The following is a 23,706-nucleotide window of genomic DNA, read 5'->3' as shown; positions in this document are numbered from 1 at the left end:
AGGAAGAAGGAAGCTCTCCCCACAAGAGGAACTCAGAACTTCAGTCTCAGAGTTCTCAGCCTCCATGGTGGTGATAAAATAAATGTCTGTTGTCTATAAATTACTCAATGTTATATATTTTCTCATAGCAGTAGGAATGGTGTAAGTCTGGTGTATTTAACAAAGACTGAATGTCCCTGTCTCCTAATTAACCTCTTTCCCCTTTGCAAATCTCTGCTTGTTGATAAGGGAGATCCTGAGGCTGCTGAAGGTGTTGCCTGTAGAACATCAGAGTGACTCACTCTGTTTGTGTTTTAGGAGTGAGAGATTGGGTTGACATGTGGCTGTGATCATGGTCCTTACTATCCTTTTTGAATTCTCTGGTCCTGGACCAACAGGATTCCCTAAGTTCATAGAAGCCATTTACAGATTTCAAATTGAGACTGAAATGAGGAAGCCTCTTAGGCGTCTGGCAACTTTACTTCTCAGGGTTACGTCATGACTGGTTGTTTTGCTACCAGGGTGATCAGGAAAACAGAGAGGAAATCAGGTACTCCTTGCAAGATGAACTCTTCCAAAACAAGGACAAAAGCGAAAGGGACTAAAAATGTGTGTCAAAAACAGTGGCCCCAGGGCTGACCCAGGCTGGAGAGAAGATTGCAGGAGCAGTGTTTTATTTGGGAAACCATTGGACTTTCCAGATTGTGTGCTTTATAGTAGACTTATGGGCTGCTACCAGCTGTTTAAAATAAGCAAGCAGATGTGAATGGAGAAGTAAGGAAAACATCTCAAGGTTTCAATCAGTTTTACATAAGAATGAATGCTATCGATGTCAAGGCAGGGATCATGTGCCCCAAACTCAGTGGCTTTGGGGCCCCTTTTGATATGAGAGAACCATAGCTACTCATAAGTGCATTCTAGTGGAAAACAGGACTCAGAAGCATGTGCAGACACACACCATCTTGGGAATTTACCAGAATCTTAAAGTGATGCTGCACAAAGCAGTCTCCAAGATGCTCCGCACATCTGAAGGACTTTGTGGTCCTTACATCCTGGGTACTCTGTAATGTAACCTTCTTCACAGCTTCAGTTTAAAATTTTGCTAAGAACTTATTATATATCATATTTTAAAATTATGTATATGTATATGTGTATATGTATATGTATATGTATACCAGCAATGCCTACAAATAATTCTATTTACCATGGCTCTTGATCCTTCCTTAAAAATTATGTGTCACCATTCAACTTCTGATTCTCAAAGGGATTTGCAAAAAAAATGTTTGCTGAATACAGTGTAAAATCTGATTCATTTGAACACATGCTGCAATGCAGACAGGGCTCTGAGTCCTTCAATAAACACAGCATTCTCCAAATGGACAAGCATGGTTTTCTTCTCCTCCCACATAGTAACACAAAAGAATAGCTAGCCTGTGGCTGAGGGCTGGCTGCTTTTCCTTTTTGCAATAATCTTGATTTGTGTCCACATCTTTTGGAGCACATGTTTTCAGTATCTAGTAATCTGAGGAAACTGGCTTGGTAAATCTTCTGATAAAGTTATAACAGAAGAAGCAGAGAAGCCCTCATCTTGCTGGGCAATACCTTTATTTTTACCTTCTTGATTGTCTTTATATACTTCTGAGTATACTCCTTACACTACTGAGGTGTCTGTGCATGTGACTCCAATGCAAAGATGTTTTACCTTGGAGATTAAGACTGGAGGATCAGTAGTTGTAGGTCACCATTAGCTGTACAGTACGACCCCCACTCACAAAGTAAAATATAAGGAGCCAATAAGATGCTCAGTGGGTAATGACAGTTGCTGCCAGGCCTGATGACCTGAGTTTAATCCCCTGGACCAACACAGTGGGAGAAGAAAACTGACTATCGAAAATTGTCTTATGTGCTCCCTGGTGGCCTTCACATAAACACAAAATAAGCAAGTGTAGTAAAATTTAAATAAATAAAGTGGAAGAATATTTTAAAAACAGAAGAAGAAAAATAACTATGGCATAATACCAGCACTCGGGAAATAGAGACAGGCAGATCCTAAGTTTAAGAGCATCATGGGTTGCCTAGTGGGACTTTCTGACACATAAATATACATATACATGTACATATGCATATGTGTGTATATATACATGTACATATGTATATATATGTATGCATATATAAAACAGTCTTTTCTGTTGAGACCTTGAAATCTTGTCTCAGTTCTGAAGGCTGAGGATGACTTTTTGAAAGCAGTTATAGTAGTCACAATAATAGATCAACAACTCAGCGACCATAAGGAATGTGGCTGATTCACCTCCACACAAGGCACTGAGTCTAACTTGAGTAAGTCAGCTCTTTCCCCAGCGTCTTACAGATTCCTTAAATATACTACAGAGGGGTCAGGAATCCAGACTTCTAACTATAAATCTTGACACTGCCTATTTTTCTTTCTCTTTGAAACTTCCCACCACTAGGGACAGTACAGTCACGCATTGCTTAACAACAGGGAGATTTTCTGAGAAATGAGTCACTTGGCAGTGTTGTCTGAGATTCACCTCCCAGAGCACACTCATCCAAACCTGCATGGTGCGGGCGGTCACTCCCCATAGCCTCCTGATGCAATCAGGAAATGTGGCAAATGAAGATGTGTGAGGCTGTGGTGGGGGAAATGTACAGTAAGACACGACTGTAAACTTTCAGTTTATAGACAGGAGTCCACTCTAAAGTAACAGTGAAGTATATAGCATAGGAACGACATAAAACAGCATAGTCATTGGTTTTCATTAGCAAGTATTACTTGCGTATATAATTGTGCTGATTACTTCTATGACTAACAGTACACCAGGTGTGTTTATACCAACATCTCCACAAACACATGAGTAATTCTTTGTGTTACAATATTTCTATGAACTTTTCAGTTTCTTTACATTGTGAGATGTCTATCATATCCATAGCCCATTGCTGATGAGACTGCAACGGTGTAACATATAATGTGGTCTTTCTGCATCAGGATTAGGTGGAACCTGCTTTTAAGGTAGCCCAAGTTGTAACAATCCAAAGAGTTTGTCAGCAGAGCAGAAGGCCACAAACCTCAAATTTTAGTTCTAAATCCTATATCTCCGGAGACAGAAAGTGATGTCTCCCTCACTTGAACTGGCAAGACGTCTCAGTAGTGGAGTACTTTGTCATCGAAGTATGAGGGTCTGAGTCCAAATTCCTGAACTTGCGTAAGTGCTATGCAGATGTGTCGACCTTCCTGCAATCCTACCACTGGGGAAGTGGAGAGAGGAGAGTCCCCCAACCAAGCAGGACATTTAACCTATGTGAGTCAGTGATCTCCGGGTTCATGTAAGAAACTCTGATTCAATATAAGGAGAACAGTGATCAAGCAATACATAAAACTCTAGCCTCCGTGTGCACACATAAACATGTGCTACACAATACAAAATGCACACAGGGACAGAGAGAGAGACAGAGAGACAGAAAGTGAGCATATTTTAGCTCTGATACAAAAGGTACAATAATCTATTAGCACAGAAGTAATATTGTATTTTTTAAAATCATCACCATATACAAAATAGAGTGACTAGTGATAGTCTGTAAATATTTTATCCTAACTACTTTATTCAAACACTTATAAAATCATTTCATTTACAGGACAAGAAACAAAAATTAAAGTACTCAGAAATAACTGCAGAAATAACTGGCCGCCACCACAGTCCCTGCATCCTCGGTGTTGACTCCATCATTATCAAACAGAATGTCTTATTTACAGGTGAAAGTTGCGTCAGTCAGCTCAGCTTCCTGAAGTTCAACAACACATTCAAACCCCTCACTTCTAAAACTCACCGTCAATCCCTTTACCTGTTACTAAGGCCTGTCATCCAGACCATTAAAAGCTCACTTCATTACAAGCCTATGACAGAAGCCAACCCCAGGAGAAGTAGCAGAAGACACATCCTGTTCGCTCTCTGCCTCACAATTCTGATCTGACTTCCAAGGCTCAGCTTGCTTCCTAGTTCTCCCACTTAGGGGCCCATTCATATGGCTCTCTTCTTCTGCAGAATGCCTGTTTTCACCTGAGTGATTCACACAAGAGGAGCCAGCGAGGCGAACCACTAACACTGAGGCAGAAAAAGATCGTGATGGCATTAGGAAATGTCAAACCAGATAAATTATCATAAGAAATGGGTGGAAATTCTCCAAGATATAGTATTAGAATTCACAAACAAAATTTGCAGTAACGTATTATAGATTGATCATGCTAGGCAATGGCTGTGCTGGACTAATTCCATTTTAGAATTCTCTCAGTAATAAACACTATTAGAACTTGACTTATGGTCTCTTTAGCTCTTTATTATTTCGCATTCTTCTAACTAGTTCATGCATACAGGAAGAAAAACAGCCTGGAATGTTTCTTGAGTGTTAACACTGTGCCTGCACATACCCATTGCTCTGAGTACACAGATGTATATCTAGATCACCATATCTAGATGTTTGATAAATTCTTTTTTAATTAATTGGACTAGAATTTTTTTTTTTTTTTTAGAAATGGTCTCGTATATCTTATGCTTACCTCGAACTTACTATAAAGCCCAGCATACATTTGAACTTCTGGACCTCCTGCCTCTACCTTCTGAGAGTAGGAGTAACAGACACATAGCATCATCGCATTCATGTAATGCTAAGAATTGAGCACAGGGCTTTGCACACACAAGCACTTCATCAGCTGAGCTATCTCCCCAGCCCCAATAAATTCTTATTAAAAAGTGAAAGAAGTATTATGATATTACTCCTGCCTATAAATGGCTGTAGACATCATAAGAGCTAGCTGCTATATTTAGGAACCAGCAAAAAAAAATCACTCACAATCCTGAATATATAAGATAATGTCAGTTGATGATCCATGTTCTAATGGTCATTCTCAGTGAGATAGAAAGAAAAATGTTTGTGTGAATAAAATTAGTCTCATTCCCTATAATATTTATGCATGCATTCAACTAATGCATATTAAGTGCCTACCATGTGACAGTGGAAGGCAAGACAGGCAAAAATCTCTATCCCCGCAGAGCTCGTAGTATACTCAGAGAATAAACTGTAGATAATACAAATAAGGACAATAGATAGTGATAACTATAGAAAAAATTGGGCTAAGCAGTATGGAGGACTGCAGTTTAGAGAAGGAGGCAATGCAAATGCCTGGAAGAAATGAAGGAGCAGGTTAGGTCACTATCTACAGGAGAACATTTCAAGCACCAAAAGCAAGAATCTGAAAAACATACCTGACGTATTCAAAGAACATCAAGGAAGCCCAACAGGCAAGAGAAGTGTGAAGAGGATTTGGGTTGGATGTGCTTAAGACAGTGTGTGCATGCATGAAACTGCCAAAGAACAAATAAAATATTTTCTTCTACAAAGTCTGAGAAGATGGTTGGCTACAAGGGGATGATTTCAGATTTAAGCATTTCCTTTTGCCCTCAGACTTGAGCTTTACTCTTGAGGTGGAAAGCAAATAGAGTTATGAAAGAGCTACGACATGATACAGTTTGTATTTTTAATGGATTCTACTGACTATTGTGTTGAAAACAAACAGAAGGCAAAAGAACAGTAAGAGCTGCAGAACCAGTTAGGAGGCCACTGTAACAGTACAGCCATGTAATAACAGTGGTTTGCACCAGACCATAACTCTGAAGGTAGATAGGTACAGCAGAACTCCAGACATGCTTGAAAGTGGACAACTTTAACTTTAACCGTAATGTTCTTAAACCTTTGTGACACAATCTGATTTCAGTAAATGGCAGGAGCAATTTGGCGTCTTACGGGACCACAACCTCAAAGTGTGTTAGCTACAAATGGTATAGCTCTAGGTAAAATGTGTCACCCCAGTTGCTGAGTGATTAGATAATGTCTGTAAAAGATTTTGACCAAAGCAGCTGAAGGATGAAGATATCACATACTGATGCAAAGCCAACCAACAGAAAACAGTGAAAGAATTACGTTAAGATTGAGATTCAGAGAATACCAGGTATTTTGATGTTGATATAGGTTTGAAATAGACAGTCATGTGGATATGTAAAGAAGAGATATTCATGTGTGGATCAAAGACATTCATCATTAAAACTGGATCCCTTAGCTCCATTTTTCAGATACAAAGCATGAGATGGAGACACTTGAACAGCTAATATTTGGAAGAGTTATTTTCAAATGAAAACCACAGAAAAGAATGAGGCATAGGATACTGGAAGATGGTAAACAATATACAAGGTGATCACATAGTCAGTAAACATTCTCTTTGATCCTGTTTGGTGTAGACAAAACCAAAAGCTTATCTCACCCAAAAATATGGAGACTGTACAATAATCGTCCTGCATCAGATAGACATTACCCCAGATCCTCACAAAGAAGTGTATGGGAAAATCTCCTAGACAACTCCTTTAGGCAAAGCACCTCTCACAAGTCAAGAGCCAAGTCCAGCAGTGAACTGATGGAGATGATAAGTACGTCAGCCTTGTGTTGGGCACTGGGAAAGGAAGAGGATGCTCAAAGGATAACCTACCCCTGATACCGTTCAGTTTTGACTGACAAAATGGGTTCACTCCATCTCCTCATAGCTTCTCCCACAACTATGGATGGCTGAAAGTTCTAGAGAAACAAAGAGTTCTAATGAAACCAACTATGGACATCTTCTACTCTGATATTGGATGTAACACCAAAAACTAGTATTAAACATTGTCCAATTTTATCTCTCAGAGGCCCAAGACTTTAATTATATTCTTTTATAAGCAATGTCAGCTGTGCTTGTCCATGTACAATAGTCCCAAGACATGACTCAGTGGTCCCATGAATGTGGCACATATTCCTCACAGTCCTTTTTCTACATAATGATCATGATCAATTATTCCTACCAAAAGTCATCTTTTTCCTTATCTCCTGGCTTTCTGGGACCAGAAACATAAAATGACTAGGTGGAAGCCATGTAGAGCTCTTGGAAATAATAGTCAGCAAAATCACTCCCAGAAGCTTCCTGATCATCTGTGTTCCGTATATTGAGGATAGTGTGCAAAACTAAATGGCTGTTACATTAGGGTACATTCTTCTATTTTAAGGGACGCAGCCTACCGACCCTCCTAGAGTCAGCTCAAAACCAGTCCATCTGCTGCATGTGTAAGTCTCTCTTGTGCTCTTGGGATAGACAGATGGCAAAGTTGTGACTCTGACTGTACTAGGGAATGTGGCAAAGAGAAAACAATTAGTGTAGGGCTCCTCAAGTCCAATGCAAGATCCAGATGAAGGGTCAAAAAGCTTCTATGTCTGTCATGCTGGGGGGAAAAAAAGTTCTTTTTTCACACTTAATTGTAAGTCTGAGATTTCTGAGACACAAAACAAGAGTCCACACAGTGAATGGCTGAGTTTTGGTGTCATGTTAATGCTCTGAATAACTCAGGACACCAATCTAGGGAGAGCAGGATCCAGAAAACTGAGCTGTACATACATGAGTATATTCCAATAAAACTAGCACTATAGACCTGTACATAGACCAGGTCTTCCTAAGCATCATGGTCAGCTCTTCCTGCCAATCCTAGAAGACAGACCATTCTTTCTCTATAGATCCTACAATGGACTCCTTACAAAACACTGGCAAGCCTGCTAACAACCAGGCCCCACCTCCTTTCATTGCTGATTCCAGTCACAGCAGGTCTGAGAGGGCGAGGTATGAACTATATGAAGAGGCGCGCTCCACACCAAACTCCCAAGAAAGATTGCTGAATCAAAGGGCGTAATTTCATATTGCCAAATTACCCTCTGTACATATTGTACCAATTTATACTCTCATAAGCAATGTATACGGGCAGTGTTTCCTTGACAACTTAGCAAAAGAAAATCTGGTAGATGTTTAGAAAGTTTAACAAATGGATAGTTTTTAAGTAGTATGACTACAATCTTCTTAAGTTTACATTTCCCCAATTATAAATATTTTTTTGTTTCTTTCTGTGAATCTCATATTCAATCTTTTGCTCTCTTTTTTCTTATTTTTGTTTATTTTCCTTTTACTTCTAAGACCTGTTTAGATATTGAAGATTAAAGATTTTTTTAATACAGATGGGAGAGATTTATAAAACTTGATGTTTTATAATTTTTATACATTTGCCATACATATTTTTTTAAATAATTCATTTATTTATTACATTTTGTACACTGGTTTTCTGCCTGCATGTATGTCTGTGTGCAATTGTCAGATCTCCTGACAATTACAGAGAGTTGTAAGTGACTGTGTGGGTGGTGGGAATTGAATTGGGACCCTTTTGAAGAACAGCCAGTGCTCTTAACTGCTGCGCCATCTCTCCAGCCCTGCTATGTAAAATTTTTAACTGTAATAAACCAATCATTTCTTCTGTGAGTTAAAGAGACTTTCCACACCCCTGGCTTTTCAAAGATGTTTACTGTCCCATTTTCACCTGGCAATCATGTGTCACTTCTGGCGTTAAAATCTCTGATACATTTGGAGTTTTCCCTGTTTATGGTTTGAGATAAGGAAAGTAACATTTTTTTTTCAGATAGCTATCTTGTTTTCTAAACATACGTGACAGAATTTTCCTCTGATTTGAAATTGTAGTTTAAGCCACACTGAACTAATTCTAACCTGTTATTTGTATACAGATTTGCTGTCCTGGACTGACTTTTCTATGGGTTTATATTAATGCATATCTTTAAATAGTGAAGCTATATAATATTTTAAGATAGGAGAGATCCTTTCTAGTTTCACTGTCTTCCTCTAGGCTTCAGTCAACTTCCATGATAATCTTTGACTTTGTCCATATGTTTTTCCCATATGACTTTGTCCATATGTATTTATGTAATTATATATACATAATTGCACAATTTTTTTCTGGGCTGGAGAGATGGCTCAGCAGTTAAGAACACCTGGTTTTAGTCTTCCACACCTACATGGTAATTCACAACCATCTGTAACTCCACTTCCAGGAAATCTGATGACCTTCTGACCTCTTGAGCACCAAACAGTCATATGGTGGACATATGGTGGACATACAGGGAAAACACTCACATGCATAAAATAAATAAACTAATAAATAATTTTTTCAAAGTTTTTCCTTCACATTTCTATAGCCTATAACCTAATTTCTTTCTCTAACTTAGGAATTTTCTAAAATGAAAACAATGGCAGTTATGATTTTTCTTAAAACTTTTTGTACTTTGTAAGACTGTCTCTAGATTCAATAAATATTCTGCAAGTTTTCAGATAATGTATATATGTCATATTACTAAATGTATTGTTTATCAAAAACTAGTATTAAAATTTTTCAAGGATTCTAGTATATTTGGCAATGATCTCATAAATTTTCTTAGGCTTTATTCATAAGCTGTAGTGATGACTGTTCTGAAAATGGTTTCATTATGATTGACATTCCTGGTCTTTGCCTTAAGGAAGCTGAGTTTCTATATGTGAGGTAACTGAAAAATATATGCAGACTGTATAACAACATCAATGCAATGAAGAATGTATAGAAACATTTCCTTAAGCTATTCATTTCTTTATTTATTGATTTATTGGGCTTTTTGTTTTCAAACAATATCTCACTGTAGCCCAGGTTGACCTGGAACTCACTATATAGCCCAGGCTGTCCTTTAGCTAGTAGCAACCTACTGCCTCAGCCTCCTGTGCATTACAACCATATTAGGCTCCTTAAAATTTAGAGATAATATTGTATAGGATAAAAATGTAGGGAACAAATTAAATCATTAGTAAAGACTAGACAGAGCTTTAAATTTTTTAGGCAACATTTATATTAAATATCATATACTTTAAAATTATACTGAAATGACTTCATTTTTTGTTCTTTCAGGTTGGAACATTAATTTGCTGATGTACTGTTAAATAGTCCTTCTCCCCATGGCTTACAATGCTTTGCCTATCATGGTTTTTCACTTATGTACTGTCTGGTAGTGATGGCCATTCAGCACTGAAAAAACAAACTCAAATCCTTGTGCATGGCCGGCAAGTACTCTAGCTGAGCCACATCCTCAGCCAGCGCTACTTTAAATATGATAGCAATCAATAATTCCATTTTTACTACTGACTAACCATAACATTAATACCACTAGGTTGCAAGTTCCACTTTGCTATGATATGTAAAAGTCAAGCAGGTAGGGGCTGGAGAGATGGGTCAGTAGTTTAAAGCACTTGTCGCTCTTGTAGAGGACCTGGGTTTGATTCCCAGCACCCACATGATAACTCACAAACATCTCTAACTCCAGTTCCAGGAAATCTGGAGCCTTTTTCTGGCCTTTACATACATTCAGGCAAAATATTCATATAAATAAATAAATAAATAAATAAATAAATAAATAAATTCAAGCATATAAAAGATCTAATATTTAATATTCTAGCTACATGTCTTACACAAACCATATACTCAGTGAGCATTATTGATGTCATCAGTATAATATATGCAAAAAATTGGTCTGAGAACTAAAGTTGACGATAATAACAAATTACCATTAGGCATTCTTAAATGCACCAAACTTTGCTTCTTGTGTATTTTCCTAAATGTTCAAGCTCTAAAGGAACTTGTCCCTATAGAGAGGTCACTTGAGTTCTGGACTTCTCTTAGCTAATGATGTGAAAACCAAAAGGAACAAAGAAAAGCTTTTTTTAGGGCTCTTTGCAGAGGAAGTCTGGGTCAGTAACAAAGGCAGGAACTGGTTTCTCATGTAGATTGATATGAAGTACCTAATAGCCTGATGGTGCACAGTTGCTTAGCAACACACTAATGTATAATGAAGGATGGAGAGACATCAGACAATGGTACATTCACTCTCACTTCTACATTTATTATTCCTCTATGGTACATACATACAAATAGAAAATTAAAGGTTTAGAAAGCAATCCAGTAACTTAATGAAAGGGTTATAGTTTAAACCTAGGCATCGAGACACAGACAGCCCACATAAATGTGCGGGCAAATATATGTGTGTCATACCTACTTTTCAGGCAACAAGTGCTTATAAGCACTGCAAAAGACACATGCAAGAGCATGAATCACCCATTCCTTCAAGAAGTTAACATCTCCCAGGGAGGACACAGCATACAAATAACAGGATCACAAGGTAGAATTCAGGTCACAACTGGAGAATACCAACTCAGGTATCCTCAAAAGTGGGAAAGATCAAAGCTTGGGGATCATGCAAAAAAGCTTCAATTGAGGAAGAAGTATGTGGGCCAACCTCTAAAAGTCAAAGAAAAGTGAAAATGTTGAATGCAATTCTGCCAGGCACATGTGACAGAGAGCACGGGCCAGTGTCAGAGAGGAAACTTCAGGTTTACTCATAATGACAATCCAAATTCATTGAAACATAGGATTCTCCTGAGAGCTGTCACCAAACTGTAGACATACTTGAATGTCAAGTTCAGAGGTCTATGTTTTGTCTGATAGGTACTAAGATATGGTTATCAGAAATAGATCAGAGCTATGCCTTCCAAAGATTAGTTTGGCAATTGTAGTCATCTTAGTCCAGTTAGTGTCGCAATAATAAAATGCCTGAGGCTAGGTAGTTTTCTTTCGTAATTGATAACTTACTGGTCATATTGAGACCATACATAATTATTAGCACAGATACTGAAAACAATCTAAGAAGCCATGTATTGTTTTTTTTTTTCTTTTCAAACAATGTTTCTAACAACTTTCCAATTTCCAATATAGAAATAATTCAGCACTTGGAAGTAAGGAAGAGAGGTTGTCTTCAGCTCCATAATAGGTCTGCCTGGCTGAGCTTCATGAGATCCTACCTCCAAAAAGTATATAGGAGTCTGGAGAGATGGCTCAGTGGTTAAGAGTCCTTGCTGCTCTTGAAGAGGACCCAGATTTGATTCCCAGAACCTACATGACAACTCACAATTGTTTGTAACTCCAGTTCTCAGAGGATCTCATGCCATCTTCTGGCCTCTGCAAGCACTGCATACACATGGTACACACATACATGAAGGCGAAACACTCAAACACATAAATAAACATAAATAAAACTTTTGAAATTGTGTGTATGAAGGTAATTTTAAGATAACATAACTTATTAATATCTTAAATACTGATAAGCTATTTCTTAAGTCCACTAAGTAGCAATTTAATATTATACACACACACACACATACACACACACGCACACACACACATACACACACAAATACACACACACACATACACACACACACAAACACACACACATACACACACACATACACACACACACATACACACACACACATATGGTGCTATGGAGCAAGTAGGAAAACAAAGAATGAGTGTGTGTGTGTGTGTGTGTGTGTGTGTGTGTGTGTGTGTGTGTGTTTCACATGTGTATGAACTCACAGAAGCCCGAGGGGGTGTCAGGTGTGCCACTCTATCACTCTTCACCTTACTCCCTTGAAGCAATGTCTCTCACTGAACCTGGGCTTAAGATGGCTGCCAGCAAGTCCCAGCAAGCCCTTGTCTAGCCCTACAGGGTACTGGGGCCACAGGCACAGAAGTGACCACACCCAAATTCTTATGTGAGGGCTGGGGATTTGAACTCAGATCTTCATGGCTTTGAAGCAAGTACTCTTACCTGATGAACCATCTCCCCAACTGCTCCCTTTCCCTTTGATTTCACTTTCATTTTTTAAGACTTATTTCCCACTTCAGGAGGTGGTTTAACTGACAGCCTCACCACTTTCATCTTGGGGGCTCATTCTCCATTACTCCATGGGCTGACTGTCTCATGCAGCTTGGCATCACAGGGGCATATTTGAGCATTCTTTTTTCTTTAATAGTTTTACCTTTTTTTCTTTTGAAATCTTCACACATGAGTGTCTTACTTAGGGTTATTATTGCTAGTATACAATACCATGACCTAAAGCGACTAGAGGAGGAAAGAACTTATTTTGCTTACACTTCCATATCGCTGCTTAGCAATGAAGGAAGTCAGGACAGGAATTCAAGCAGGGGAGGAACCCAGAGGCAGGAGCTGATAGCAGAGTGCTGCTTACTGGCTTGTTCCTCTTGACTCACTCAGCCTGATTTCTTATTGAACCCAGGATCACAAACCCAGGGATGACGGAACCATTCACAATGGGTTAGGCCCTCTTCACTAATTAAGAAATTTCCCTATAGGCCTGCATAAACCAGATATTATGGGGGTATTTTCTCAACTGGGGTTCCCTCCTCTAAGATGACTCTAGCTTGTACCAAATCAACATAAAACTAGACAGGGCTATGAACAATGTAGTTACTTTACTCCTGTCCCTTCATCTTCTACCTCCAATTCTACCCTTGTCCCCAAGCCCAAATTTCTGATCTTTTCCTATTGGTATGTGCACACACACACACACACAAACACACACACACACACACACATACATACATACCACACACATGCATGAATGTGCAATATATGTGTGTATGTGTGTGTGTGTGTGTATGTTTATATGTAACCTATAGCATCCATTCAGTTTTTCTCATATGTGCATCTGTCCAGGGCTGACACCTTGGGATTACACAACTTTTATGAAGTTCATCCCTGGAGACAACTGAGTTTCCCTCTCTCAGTACTCATAAACCACTTGTAGTTCTTCATCTAGGAATGGAACCATGTGGAATTTCCCCTGTCCACATCAGCATGTCAACAATGCCATCCTTATGCTGATTTTCTTCAGATAGCAAATGGAGAATGAAAACTCAGAAGCCTGACTTTCCCCCATTAATGTGGTAGCAAAATAAAGGCACCAGGACCACGGAGAGAGCTAGCAGGGAAACAAGAAAAGCACACAGAAGAGAGGAAGAAGAAATCTAAATATGCTAGGTATGGAGAGTTCATGAAATGTCAGGCAATAATGTTAGAAAATGGGAGAAAATGCAGGTTTAGAATTTGGTAATTCCCTTCCTGAGGGGGGATACATGAAGCTATGTGAGTGATGACAACTGGAAGGAGAGGGGTTGGATTGAATTTCAGAAGATAAAGAGCCTAGGTAATAATAACAAGCTAACCATACTCACAATCTTTTTTAACCCTTTACAAAGATTACTTAAAACTTTTGGTGTTTTTTTTTTAAAGTCAACTTTTTAAAGAAACCATTTGCTATCAAGAGAGTCATATACTGAAAGCTATAGGAGAGTGAAGGCTGAGATAATATGAAATGAGCAGGCAATCGAGTGTCCTTACAGAAACACTTCAAAGTGACTAAGGGAAGATACTCAGCAGATGGCCCATCAATGGGGAAGTTATGAAAAGGGATGGTTTTGATTTTCAGAAAGGAAACGTTAGAAGAGTATTTGTTGAAGAAGGAAAGAGTAATGAAGAATTGGCTAAAACTTTGTGTGTTGTCTTAGTTGAAGGACTGGAAGGGAGACATGTGGCTAGGTGCACAAATGCCAGTCTGGAAAACCCCAAAGCGGGGATTTATCTTCTAATGCAGAGGAGCTGGGAGGAGCAGTCACAAGCAGAAAGTAATGCTGTCCGAGAGATGTTAATGGGACCTTTAATCGAGAGATATCAGTTTGAACCGCTCAAGGGATAACTGAGTGTAGCAAAGGCTTGAAAGGAATTAAGAGAAGCAGAGACGCAGTGTGCAGTTCCTCATAACACCAGGAGTCTTTCTGCTCTTAAACATATGGTCCAGAACAATATGGGAGATCTTTCCCATATCAAAAACTTCAGTACATTCCTGTATCAACACAAGACAAGGTAAATATGACCCACAACCTTGACATTTACATAAAAGACACACAAACCAGGCCATTGTAGAGAATTTTAACAATAAACAGATCTAAGACCCTGGGCTCTCAGACAGGTCTCAAAAGGTCATTTGAGAGTATAAGCATTCAGGTTGGCACATACTGCTATACTCAAATACGAACTACACTGAGGTCCCTCTACAGAATTCAAATCAGGGAGTGTCTTAGCTTTGTTTCTGATGACGGAAAGAAACCCCCGTGGCATATGGCAAACGTTCTGAGACGTAGTGAAAAGGAAAGTGTGGTCCACAGGATGCATCCAGAGGCAAAAGGAAGTTCTAAGCATCTTCTCCAGTCTCACTCGGCACATGAAATATCATATGGTATATCAGGGTCTCTTCATCCAATCCCCAGCCAATAATTTTAACATCCTCTTAAGAGATACATATATCACAGGAAATGTCATAGCTTTCAGGTCCTTTGATGATATCAAGTCCACATTTTCAGGATCTTGGAGTCCACCTTGAATCCTATACACTAATGCTATTCATGTATCATGTAATAAAGTGGGCATAGATATCAAATGTAACAATAAAATAAAGAAGAAGCTCTGTCGTTTGCTCTTGTGCCTTCTGCTCCACTGTCCCAGGGTTATCATCGACTGCCGTTCAGGCTGCCCCGTTGCTTCAGCAGCAGGCCCTCTTCATCACCACTCTCAAAACAGGGTTGCTGCAGAGCATGACAATGGGGTGTATCACTGTGCACAGATGAATCACCACCTGCCACATCCAGTACCTGAATTCCTGAAACCGTGTATCGCTGGCAGAACTGAGCACCAGCGTCAGAAAACAGGAGATAAAAAGGACGATGAAGGAGAGCAGAGGAAGAAGAGCTTTGAAGTGGGCCTGTCCCCAAACATCCCGAAGTTCTGAAAGGGCCAAGAAAGTCTTCTTCATGTGTCTTACCAAAGATATGAGGAGCAAGCTCATGAAGACGCTAAAGATAGCAGTAGGAATTGTCCACATAATTATTTTTATAGAAACGAAGTAGAATTTCTCAAGCGAGTGTCTTAAGCTATTCCCAGTGACATTCCAAGGTTGATGGCCACTCCTCACATAGTTCTGATATATTATATAATTGCCTATGAAACACAGGATACTAGTTAAGCTCGACATCCCCACAGCACTGAGCAACATCCATGGTACCCACCCAGGCAACCTGTACTTTAGCCAAACAAAGACAGGATGGGTTATGGTTGAAATTTTCACACAATAGAAGAAACCTAGCAAAGAGCAGAACCAGATGGTTGCAGCAGTCAAGAAGTCCCACATAAAATTTAGGACCTGCATTGCAGGGTTGTATGGGAAGCTTGTTGGATTCAGGAAAAGATAAGTATTCTTACCTATCACCACACATTGGAGACAGAAGCGAGAGGCTGCTAGACTGATCAGTAACTTATTATGAGCTGACAGTGTTCTCTGGAGCAAGCATTTCATGCCCAATGCTATAACAATAAATCCATTGCCTACCCCTGCCACCAGGCACAAAAGGACTAAAATGATAAATAAAGTGATGACTGTCTTATCAGTAGTCTGACATCCCAGAACTGTTTGACCTGTGCTCATTTCTCCTGTGGACATGATGGGTCCCACGAGGGGTGGTTTGTTGCTCTAAGAAGTCTCTCCAATGTGTTTGTCTCTCCAAGAGCTCTAAGTAGAGAAGTAAAGCCAGAGTTGAGGATGCAGCCTCTGAGAGGAATAAAAAGGTTTCTTCGCTTCAGAATAGATGCAAATATTGCCAAGGCTATGTTTCCAAAGTCTCCCTCTTCCTGCCTTTGAATTTGTCTGCTCTTTTTCCTATGCCCTACCCATTGTCAACATCAGTGTGAATAATGTATCAGGCCCTTGCATATGGTGTCTCTTACATAGGCAATTAAGCTACTCTAAACTGATACTTAAGACCACACACCTGGGGCTGCTTGGTAATGAAATCCACGGGGCATGCACCCTACTGAATATCAGAGCTCATGTCCATGATGGGGAGTGAGAGGTGATTGTTAGGTTCTAGACATTGTTCCAGACACTTTCAAAATATTTAGTTCTTACAAGAACCCTATGAAAGAGGTACAGTAAGAACATCCCTTTGACCGAGAGACAGAATCAGATCCAAACCTCTCCCAAGAGAGCTTAGCTCAAGTTCTAATCAGCTGAGGATTCAGCATCACAGAACAGAGCAGAAGAAGAAGTTACACAGAATGAAGCAAGGAATTTCTAAGAAAAATATAGACGATATTTGGCTAGCAGTGAGTTTCACAATGGCATCTCACCAAGATAGCTAGAAACCAATCGGATAGGCAGTGAGACCCCTGGCCAAGAGCCAGGCTTCAACCCAAGTCCCACTCCTTGCTGTGAGTATTTGAGCATACCAGGGAGCACCTCTATTTCTTTATGCCCACCTCTATAATATGAAAAGCATTTGTTCTAATGCGCAGACTTTCCTTGAAGTCTGGATTTGGCTGCATGAAGAAATCAGATGAATTTCATAGATAAAAGAAATGAGTTTTCTTTTATCTCAAGTTACAGATGAAGACCCATATCTAAATCACACTTAAGTCATAGCAGAAGAGCAAGAGCTACACTAGGGCCAAGACCAGCCTCTCACTTACACTTCTATCTTCTTCAACCTTAGCATTCATGGATTCCAGCTAGATCCCTCTTTCTTTAAAGACATGGGGCTAAATGGCACAGTGGATCAAAGAACTTGCCAACAAGCCTGAAGACCTGAAAAATTGCATAAACGTGGAAGGAAAGACCCAGCTCCACAAAGTTGCCCTCAGGCCTCTACATGAACACTTTTTGAGAGCACAGGAGCACATACACACACATGCACACACATACAAATAAAAAAAATTAAATTAAAAAGCAATTACTATGACTTGAGAGATGGCTCAGTAAATGCTTGCCACACAAGTATGAGGGTCTGAGTTTATCTCCGTAGCAATCATGGAGAAATCCAAGCATGACTGAGAATCTGTAACCTCAGTGCTGACCACCAGCCTGGGTGTGGGAAGTGGGGGAGGTATCAGATAAGCTCCAGGTTCCTTCTTTGTGTTCTAGTTTCTTTGGCTAAGTTTCGACCATTTTCTACTCAAACGTAGAGAAATGAGGCAAACTGGTCTTTGAACTCTGTAATTTGTGCAGCCACAGACCTTGTAGTATGGAAAACTTCAGTCTCTTCCTTCTACCTCCTAGACCATCGATGCCTTATAAGATTAAAAAACTATTTGTAAGCCTCTCCTATTAGATAATAATGCTGTGAAAAACATTGGGCTATTACATGGAATAAGTTGCTGTCAAAGTGCTTTCATACAGAAATCATAAACCACAAACATTTACTGTGAATATATTATGTGGAAATTAAATTCATTAAAAAAGATGAGTACTCATTTTTATTTAAATACACAAATGTTTTATGGTGTGTTTTTAATATTTGCTTTATTTCATATGCAGGAATGTTTTGCATAAATGTGCATATATGTCCCATGTGCATGTCTGCTGCCCATAAAGGTCAGAAGAAGGCATCAGGTCCCTTGGAAGTGGAGTTTCAGATGGTTTTGAGCTACTGTGTGGGTGCTAGGAATTGAACCTGGGACCTCCCCAAGAGCAGAGTCATCTCCTCTGCCTCATAATCTAGGACGATTTTCATCACTGCTTGTATTTATGGCATTTTGCTTTGTCTTATTTAGATTTAGCTTTCAGGTTGACACAAAATCAGATAATTTCAATTTTCACAGTTTTTTTTTTAAGTATAAATCTGAAAATAGTTTGATAGGAATCTAGAATACATGTTCTGGCTAGAAATGCTCAAATCAGTACTCTGTGCTGAAAACAATTAAAAGTGAATACAGTGCCCAGTACGCTGTCTTTTAAACGCTATGTACTGTCCTGTTCATGCCAAGAACTCTTAGACAGCATCAAATGGGTTAGTGACATAACTTAGTAAGGTAAGGCACTTGCTGCCAAGCCTAACGACCTGAGTCCCAGAGCCAAGATCCATATGGTGGAAAAGAGAACCTGTTTCTGAATGCTGTCCTCCGAAAGTCTGTTGTGGCATGTGGTCTCTCTCCCAACACATGCAGTTCAGCAATGTTGGGGTGAATAAAATGCAGTGTTGAGTGTAAAAACACAATTATCTATACCAGAAAGATGGATTTATAGTTGAGGAGAGCTTAGTGCTTGCTACCGTTTCAGGGAACCTGAGTTTGGTTCCTAGCACCCATGTCAGCACCTAACACAGCCCTTAACTGTAGCCTCCTGGCCTTTGTGGCCATCCACACACACATACACACAGAAACATACACACACACACACACACACACACACACACACAAATAGTAATTTTAAAAGAAAGTCACTTATATTAGGTATGCCAGATATACATGAATTCTATCAGGGATTTACTTGAGGTCATGATGGTGTCTCTAATTAAAAAGTTGGGCTATAAAAGAATCCCAGATTCTTCTCTGCTATATTAGTGTAAGAAGGCAGTCATCAGAGCCCAAGTGGCATCACACCTTCTAGCCCTGTAAGAAATGGTAACTCAGTCTATGATATTCTGATACAGGACCTAAAGCAACAAAGACACAGACAGCCATATGCATATTTATTAAATATATTCATGCCCCTGCTTCATCATTGGGTTATGTACATAGTAAAATGCACACAAAAAAAGTTCATGGACATTAAAATTGCCACGTTTTTCTTTGTACTCCCAGTATGTCACTTTTCACAAGATCCAGTCTGGAGAAGGCGAACCTGAGCAACAGCATCCAGGAAATACCCCTTAGCTAGCACAAACAGGAGGACTAAGACTATCAGATTTAACAGTTGCCATGTGGGTTAGCTCTTGCCTACAATCAAATGTGCTCAGAAGGTTGAGGCAGGAAGATTCTGACCAGCCGGAACTTCATAAGAAGTCATCTCAAAAAAGCAAGGTTCTAGGATATAGTTCCATTTTAAAGTCCTCACAACCAAAAAAACAAAACAAAAATCTAAGAATTTCCTTTGTTTTCCATCTGTCTTCATTGGTCAAAACCTAAAAATCTTTTCCACATCATACAATACAACTCTGGACATAAAGTTGTGGATAGGACCTACAGTAGCACAAGCTCTTACTGCCCTCCATCTCCTAGAGTAATCTGAAATGGACTTTGTGGTGGGATCAGTCTTAGTCAGGGTACACATCATAAAGGTGGTGAAGATGGGTAAAATAAAAAAAAAGAAAGAAAAGAGAGGAAAAGAAGAGAAAGGTAGAAGGAAGCTACTGAAAAGAGTCAGGACTTAGCTGAGGGGGACAGCTGAGGTCACAAGGTGGGTGGCCTGCAGGAATCCTCGACCCAAAAACAACTGACAATGGTCACGTGTCTTCATAAATGAAGTACAGACAGAAATGAGGCTCGAAGAATCTGATCTGGGTTGCCGTCATAGAGAGTCACAGGAGCCTCCGAGGAACTAAGGCCTTTGGCTAAGAAATGCCTTGGTGATTTGGAACTCAGACCAGGAACTAAAAGAAATGAAGGGGACAATAGGAACACAGAAAATTAGAAAAAGAACATGTGGCACATGGAAGAAATTAAAAAGAAGGAAGGCAATGAGAGTGTACCCAAATCTTACGGACACATAGCTATACGTGAGCTCATTTGCCACAGCCCTGATCCTGATCACTTGAGAGCAGAGACACCTTTGGTCCAGGGCCTTCAAAGCTTATGATCAGGCAGCATGTATATACTAAAATCTCATCTTCAGGGCCTTTCTTAGCTTGGGGTTGCTAAGCACCATGAGGATGGAGTTCGAAAAGACGCCCGTGTAGATCATGACTTCTCTGGCCCAATACCAGAAACTCTGCATGGTTTTAGTTTTAGTACTAGAAATGGTCAGGGCCAGGAAAAATAATATATAGAAGATGAAGAAGAAGGTGAGGGATTTCAGAGCCATGGTATGTGCCTGAGTATGAGGATCCCATGGCCCAAGCCTGTGGCCCCTCATCTTCTCCACATGCTGGTACAGTGAGAACATGAGCAAGATAATGGACACTACAAACAGGAAGAAAGGTATGAACCACATGAGCACTGCGTGACACAGGTAATAGTGCCGATAGAAGTCCAGTGACATGTGACCAAAAGTACAGTTTTCATGGAGACCTTGGGAGATGGTCTTCTGATCTGCAACAATGTTCCCAGTGGCTGAAATGACGGCTGACAGGCCACCTATGATGAGAGATACCAGCAACAGCCTGGGAACTAACTGGGAAATCCTCCACTTGAGCCAAAAGAGAACAGGGTGGGAGAAAGAAGAGATCTTCACACAGTAGAAGATGCCGAGCAAGGCAGTAAGCCAAAAAACGAGAGTGTTAGTGAAGTCCCAGAAGATGCCAACGAGGTTCGCTTGGTAACAAAAATCAAAGGAGGCCAAGAGATTGGTCAGGATGGTTACCCCATGTAAGCAGAACCGGGAGGAAGCAAGAGAGGCCACAATCATGTCAGCTGCCAGCAGTGCCCGGTTCCTCATCCACTCTCTGCCCAGCACAATCATCATGAAGCCATTCTGCAACATAGAGGCCAATGACACCAGGTAAAAGATGATGATGAAGATCAGTGTGGGTGTGGAGGGCATCTTGTTGAGGGAGGATCTGCTCAGACAGGCTCCAGAGCGCTGAGACACGGCTACAGGGGAAAACAGAATCTACAGCCAAACCACTATTGGGATCAAAAACATTGAAACTCTCACCCTGGATTCATGCAAAAGTCCACCCAGCAGCAAAACTCCAGTACCTAGGACTTAAATGATAACAATTAGTCTCCCTAGACATGTAAATCACTCCCAGTTCAATGACACCTGTCCCAATTTGTATAACCTGTATTTTCCTACTCTGCCACAGCCAGGTGCAGGCAAATGTTAGCAGGAGATACCATGGAGTGCTTGGGAATACCCGTATTTGAAGATTGTTTCTCCTTCTCCCTTTTTTTTTCTTTACAATATTTTATTTATTCTTTAACAATTCCACACATGTATACAATGTATCTTGATCATATATATATATGTATATATATATATATATATATATATATATATATATCCATAAATTCCCCTTCCATTCCTTTAGCACCCACATATACAATATACATCCCTTCTCCCCTTCATATTGCCTGTTTTTAGTAACCTCCTGCATCCAATTGGCATCGCCTGAATATACCTGAATGTAGGGCCATCCATTCGAGTACAGGCTACCTACCTACACGTACACAGAGACACACACAGAGAGACACACATACTTACACATACACTTACACACACTCACAATACTTTAAAAGCAATGACTCTTTATCCCTCAGCATCTTTCAGATGAAAACAATCTCTCAGCAGGGGTCAGGTGTCACAAACCCCTTCCCCATCCATGTTGAAATGTTGAATGGCTTCTTTTTTTTTTTTAGAATTTCATACATGGGCACAGTGTGTTTTGATCATATTATAATATGGCTCCTGATAAGGAAAAAAAAAACAGCAGCAAGAGCCAAGCAATGTCCTTGAATACACATAAGCTTGACCACATCTCTCCTGTATCCCGACCCCTGCTTAATAAGCCTTTGCAGAGACCTTGAAGGGAGGACAGAGAGACAGACATGTGATTTAGTCTCTGCCAAAATACTCATGTGAGACCTTCCTACATCTTACAAGTGCCCCTCCCTTCCTCCACGCCCAGGCTATCATTAGAATCCTACCAGTGGAGTTACGTTACCAACATATGGAGGCAAACGAAAGAAATCATAAAAAGCCCTGTTTTACTGTATTCATCAATCAGGTTTTTTTTTACAAAACAGAGTTCATCTGAGTCTGCATATTAAAGCTGTCTTCCTAAAGACCCCTCAGTATCCTGCCTCTTCACTTAAAAACCTATAATATCCACTCCTTCCTACGAGTCCCCCAGAACCCTCTCAACATGTTGACATCCACACACCCAACTTCATGTCTTCAGAGTTTTCGGTTTGCTTGCTTGCTTGCTTGCTTGCTTGCTTGCTTGCTTGCTTGCTTGCTTGCTTGCTTTATATCACTAAATTCAATGAGTGCTTCCCATATGAACATGGAGATATGGGTATGGACCTTTCCACTACTACATTAGCAACCTACCAATGGCCACACCTCTGAAGAGAAATGACTCTCCAATTATCTTCTCAGCTAAGGCTGGGGCTTTATGACCCTCTTCTAGCCATGCTGATGTTTTGAGTGCCTTGACTGTGCGAAGGTTCTGCGCAGGTAACCACAGCTGCAATGAGTTGATCGGTGCGGTAGCCCCGTCATGAGTGTCTCACAGCAGTCCCCCACAGCCAGCCCTTGCATTCTTTCTATCACTTCCTCCATGATGTTCTCTCTGAGCTGTGGGTTGGGGAGGGACATGTAAATTTCCAGTTTAGAGCTGAGCCTCACACAGCCCCTTTAGTATTTAAGTCTCTGCGTTAACTAGAACCACTTCAAAAAGAAACTCCTTTGACCGATGGTGAGAGCAGCATAAATCTCTGGGTATAAAGCACAAATGTTTAGAAAGCAGTCTAATATTCCCTGATAGAGTCTAGGACCTCCCCAGCCACGGACTTTTGGGCAGGTTTACAGAAAGAGGCAAGAAATCTCTACTCCATAGCAAGCCTCAAATCCAGTCAGAAAACAGTTGGTTACTCCTGTAAGAAGCATATCACTAATAGACTAGTGGCCACATTTTGACTGGCAAACACATTGCTTCAGTATACTATTTCCTTCTAAAGTACTTTTTAAAAAAGATTTATTTATCTCATTTATATGAGGGCGGTGTAGCTATCTTCAGACACACCAGAAGAGGGCATCAGATCTCATTACAGATGGTTGTGAGCCAACATGTGGTTGCTGGGAATTGAACTCAGGACCACTGCAAGAGCAGTCAGTACTCTTATCTGCTGAGCCATCTCTCCAGCCTCCTCTAAAGT

The 23,706-nt window shown here is 40.1% G+C and overlaps 2 protein-coding genes across 2 annotated transcripts; both read right to left on the bottom strand.

Moving 5' to 3' along the window:
- Window positions 1–15,382: 15,382 nt before the first annotated feature.
- Window positions 15,383–17,391, bottom strand: Tas2r60 (taste 2 receptor member 60). Its single transcript, XM_028776438.1, has 2 exons — window positions 17,362–17,391; window positions 15,383–16,366 (listed from the first exon to the last, which is right to left on the bottom strand). Exons 1-2 carry the CDS (start codon window positions 17,389–17,391, stop codon window positions 15,383–15,385), a joined length of 1,014 nt encoding a protein of 337 aa, XP_028632271.1.
- Window positions 17,392–20,482: 3,091 nt separating this feature from the next.
- LOC114628492 (taste receptor type 2 member 143) lies at window positions 20,483–21,367 on the bottom strand. The gene has a single exon (XM_028776373.1). It carries the CDS (start codon window positions 21,365–21,367, stop codon window positions 20,483–20,485), a length of 885 nt encoding a protein of 294 aa, XP_028632206.1.
- Window positions 21,368–23,706: the final 2,339 nt, after the last annotated feature.

The sequence above is a fragment of the Grammomys surdaster genome, unplaced genomic scaffold (genome assembly GCF_004785775.1).
Source record: "Grammomys surdaster isolate TR1022 unplaced genomic scaffold, NIH_TR_1.0 269, whole genome shotgun sequence".
NCBI classification, from domain to species: domain Eukaryota; kingdom Metazoa; phylum Chordata; class Mammalia; order Rodentia; family Muridae; genus Grammomys; species Grammomys surdaster.
This window is presented reverse-complemented; position numbering and strand designations above follow the sequence as displayed.

What these genes read in the sequence shown, in the direction of transcription:
- Tas2r60 (XM_028776438.1), bottom strand. Translation starts at nt 17,391, where the DNA reads ATGAATGCTAAGGTTGAAGAAGATAGAAGT. An exon ending in AGGTTGAAGAAGATAGAAGT is followed by an intron (nt 16,367 to 17,361) that starts GTAAGTGAGAGG and finishes GAGACTTCTTAG; the next exon opens with AGCAACAAACCACCCCTCGT.
- LOC114628492 (XM_028776373.1), bottom strand. Translation starts at nt 21,367, where the DNA reads ATGCCCTCCACACCCACACTGATCTTCATCATCATCTTTTACCTGGTG.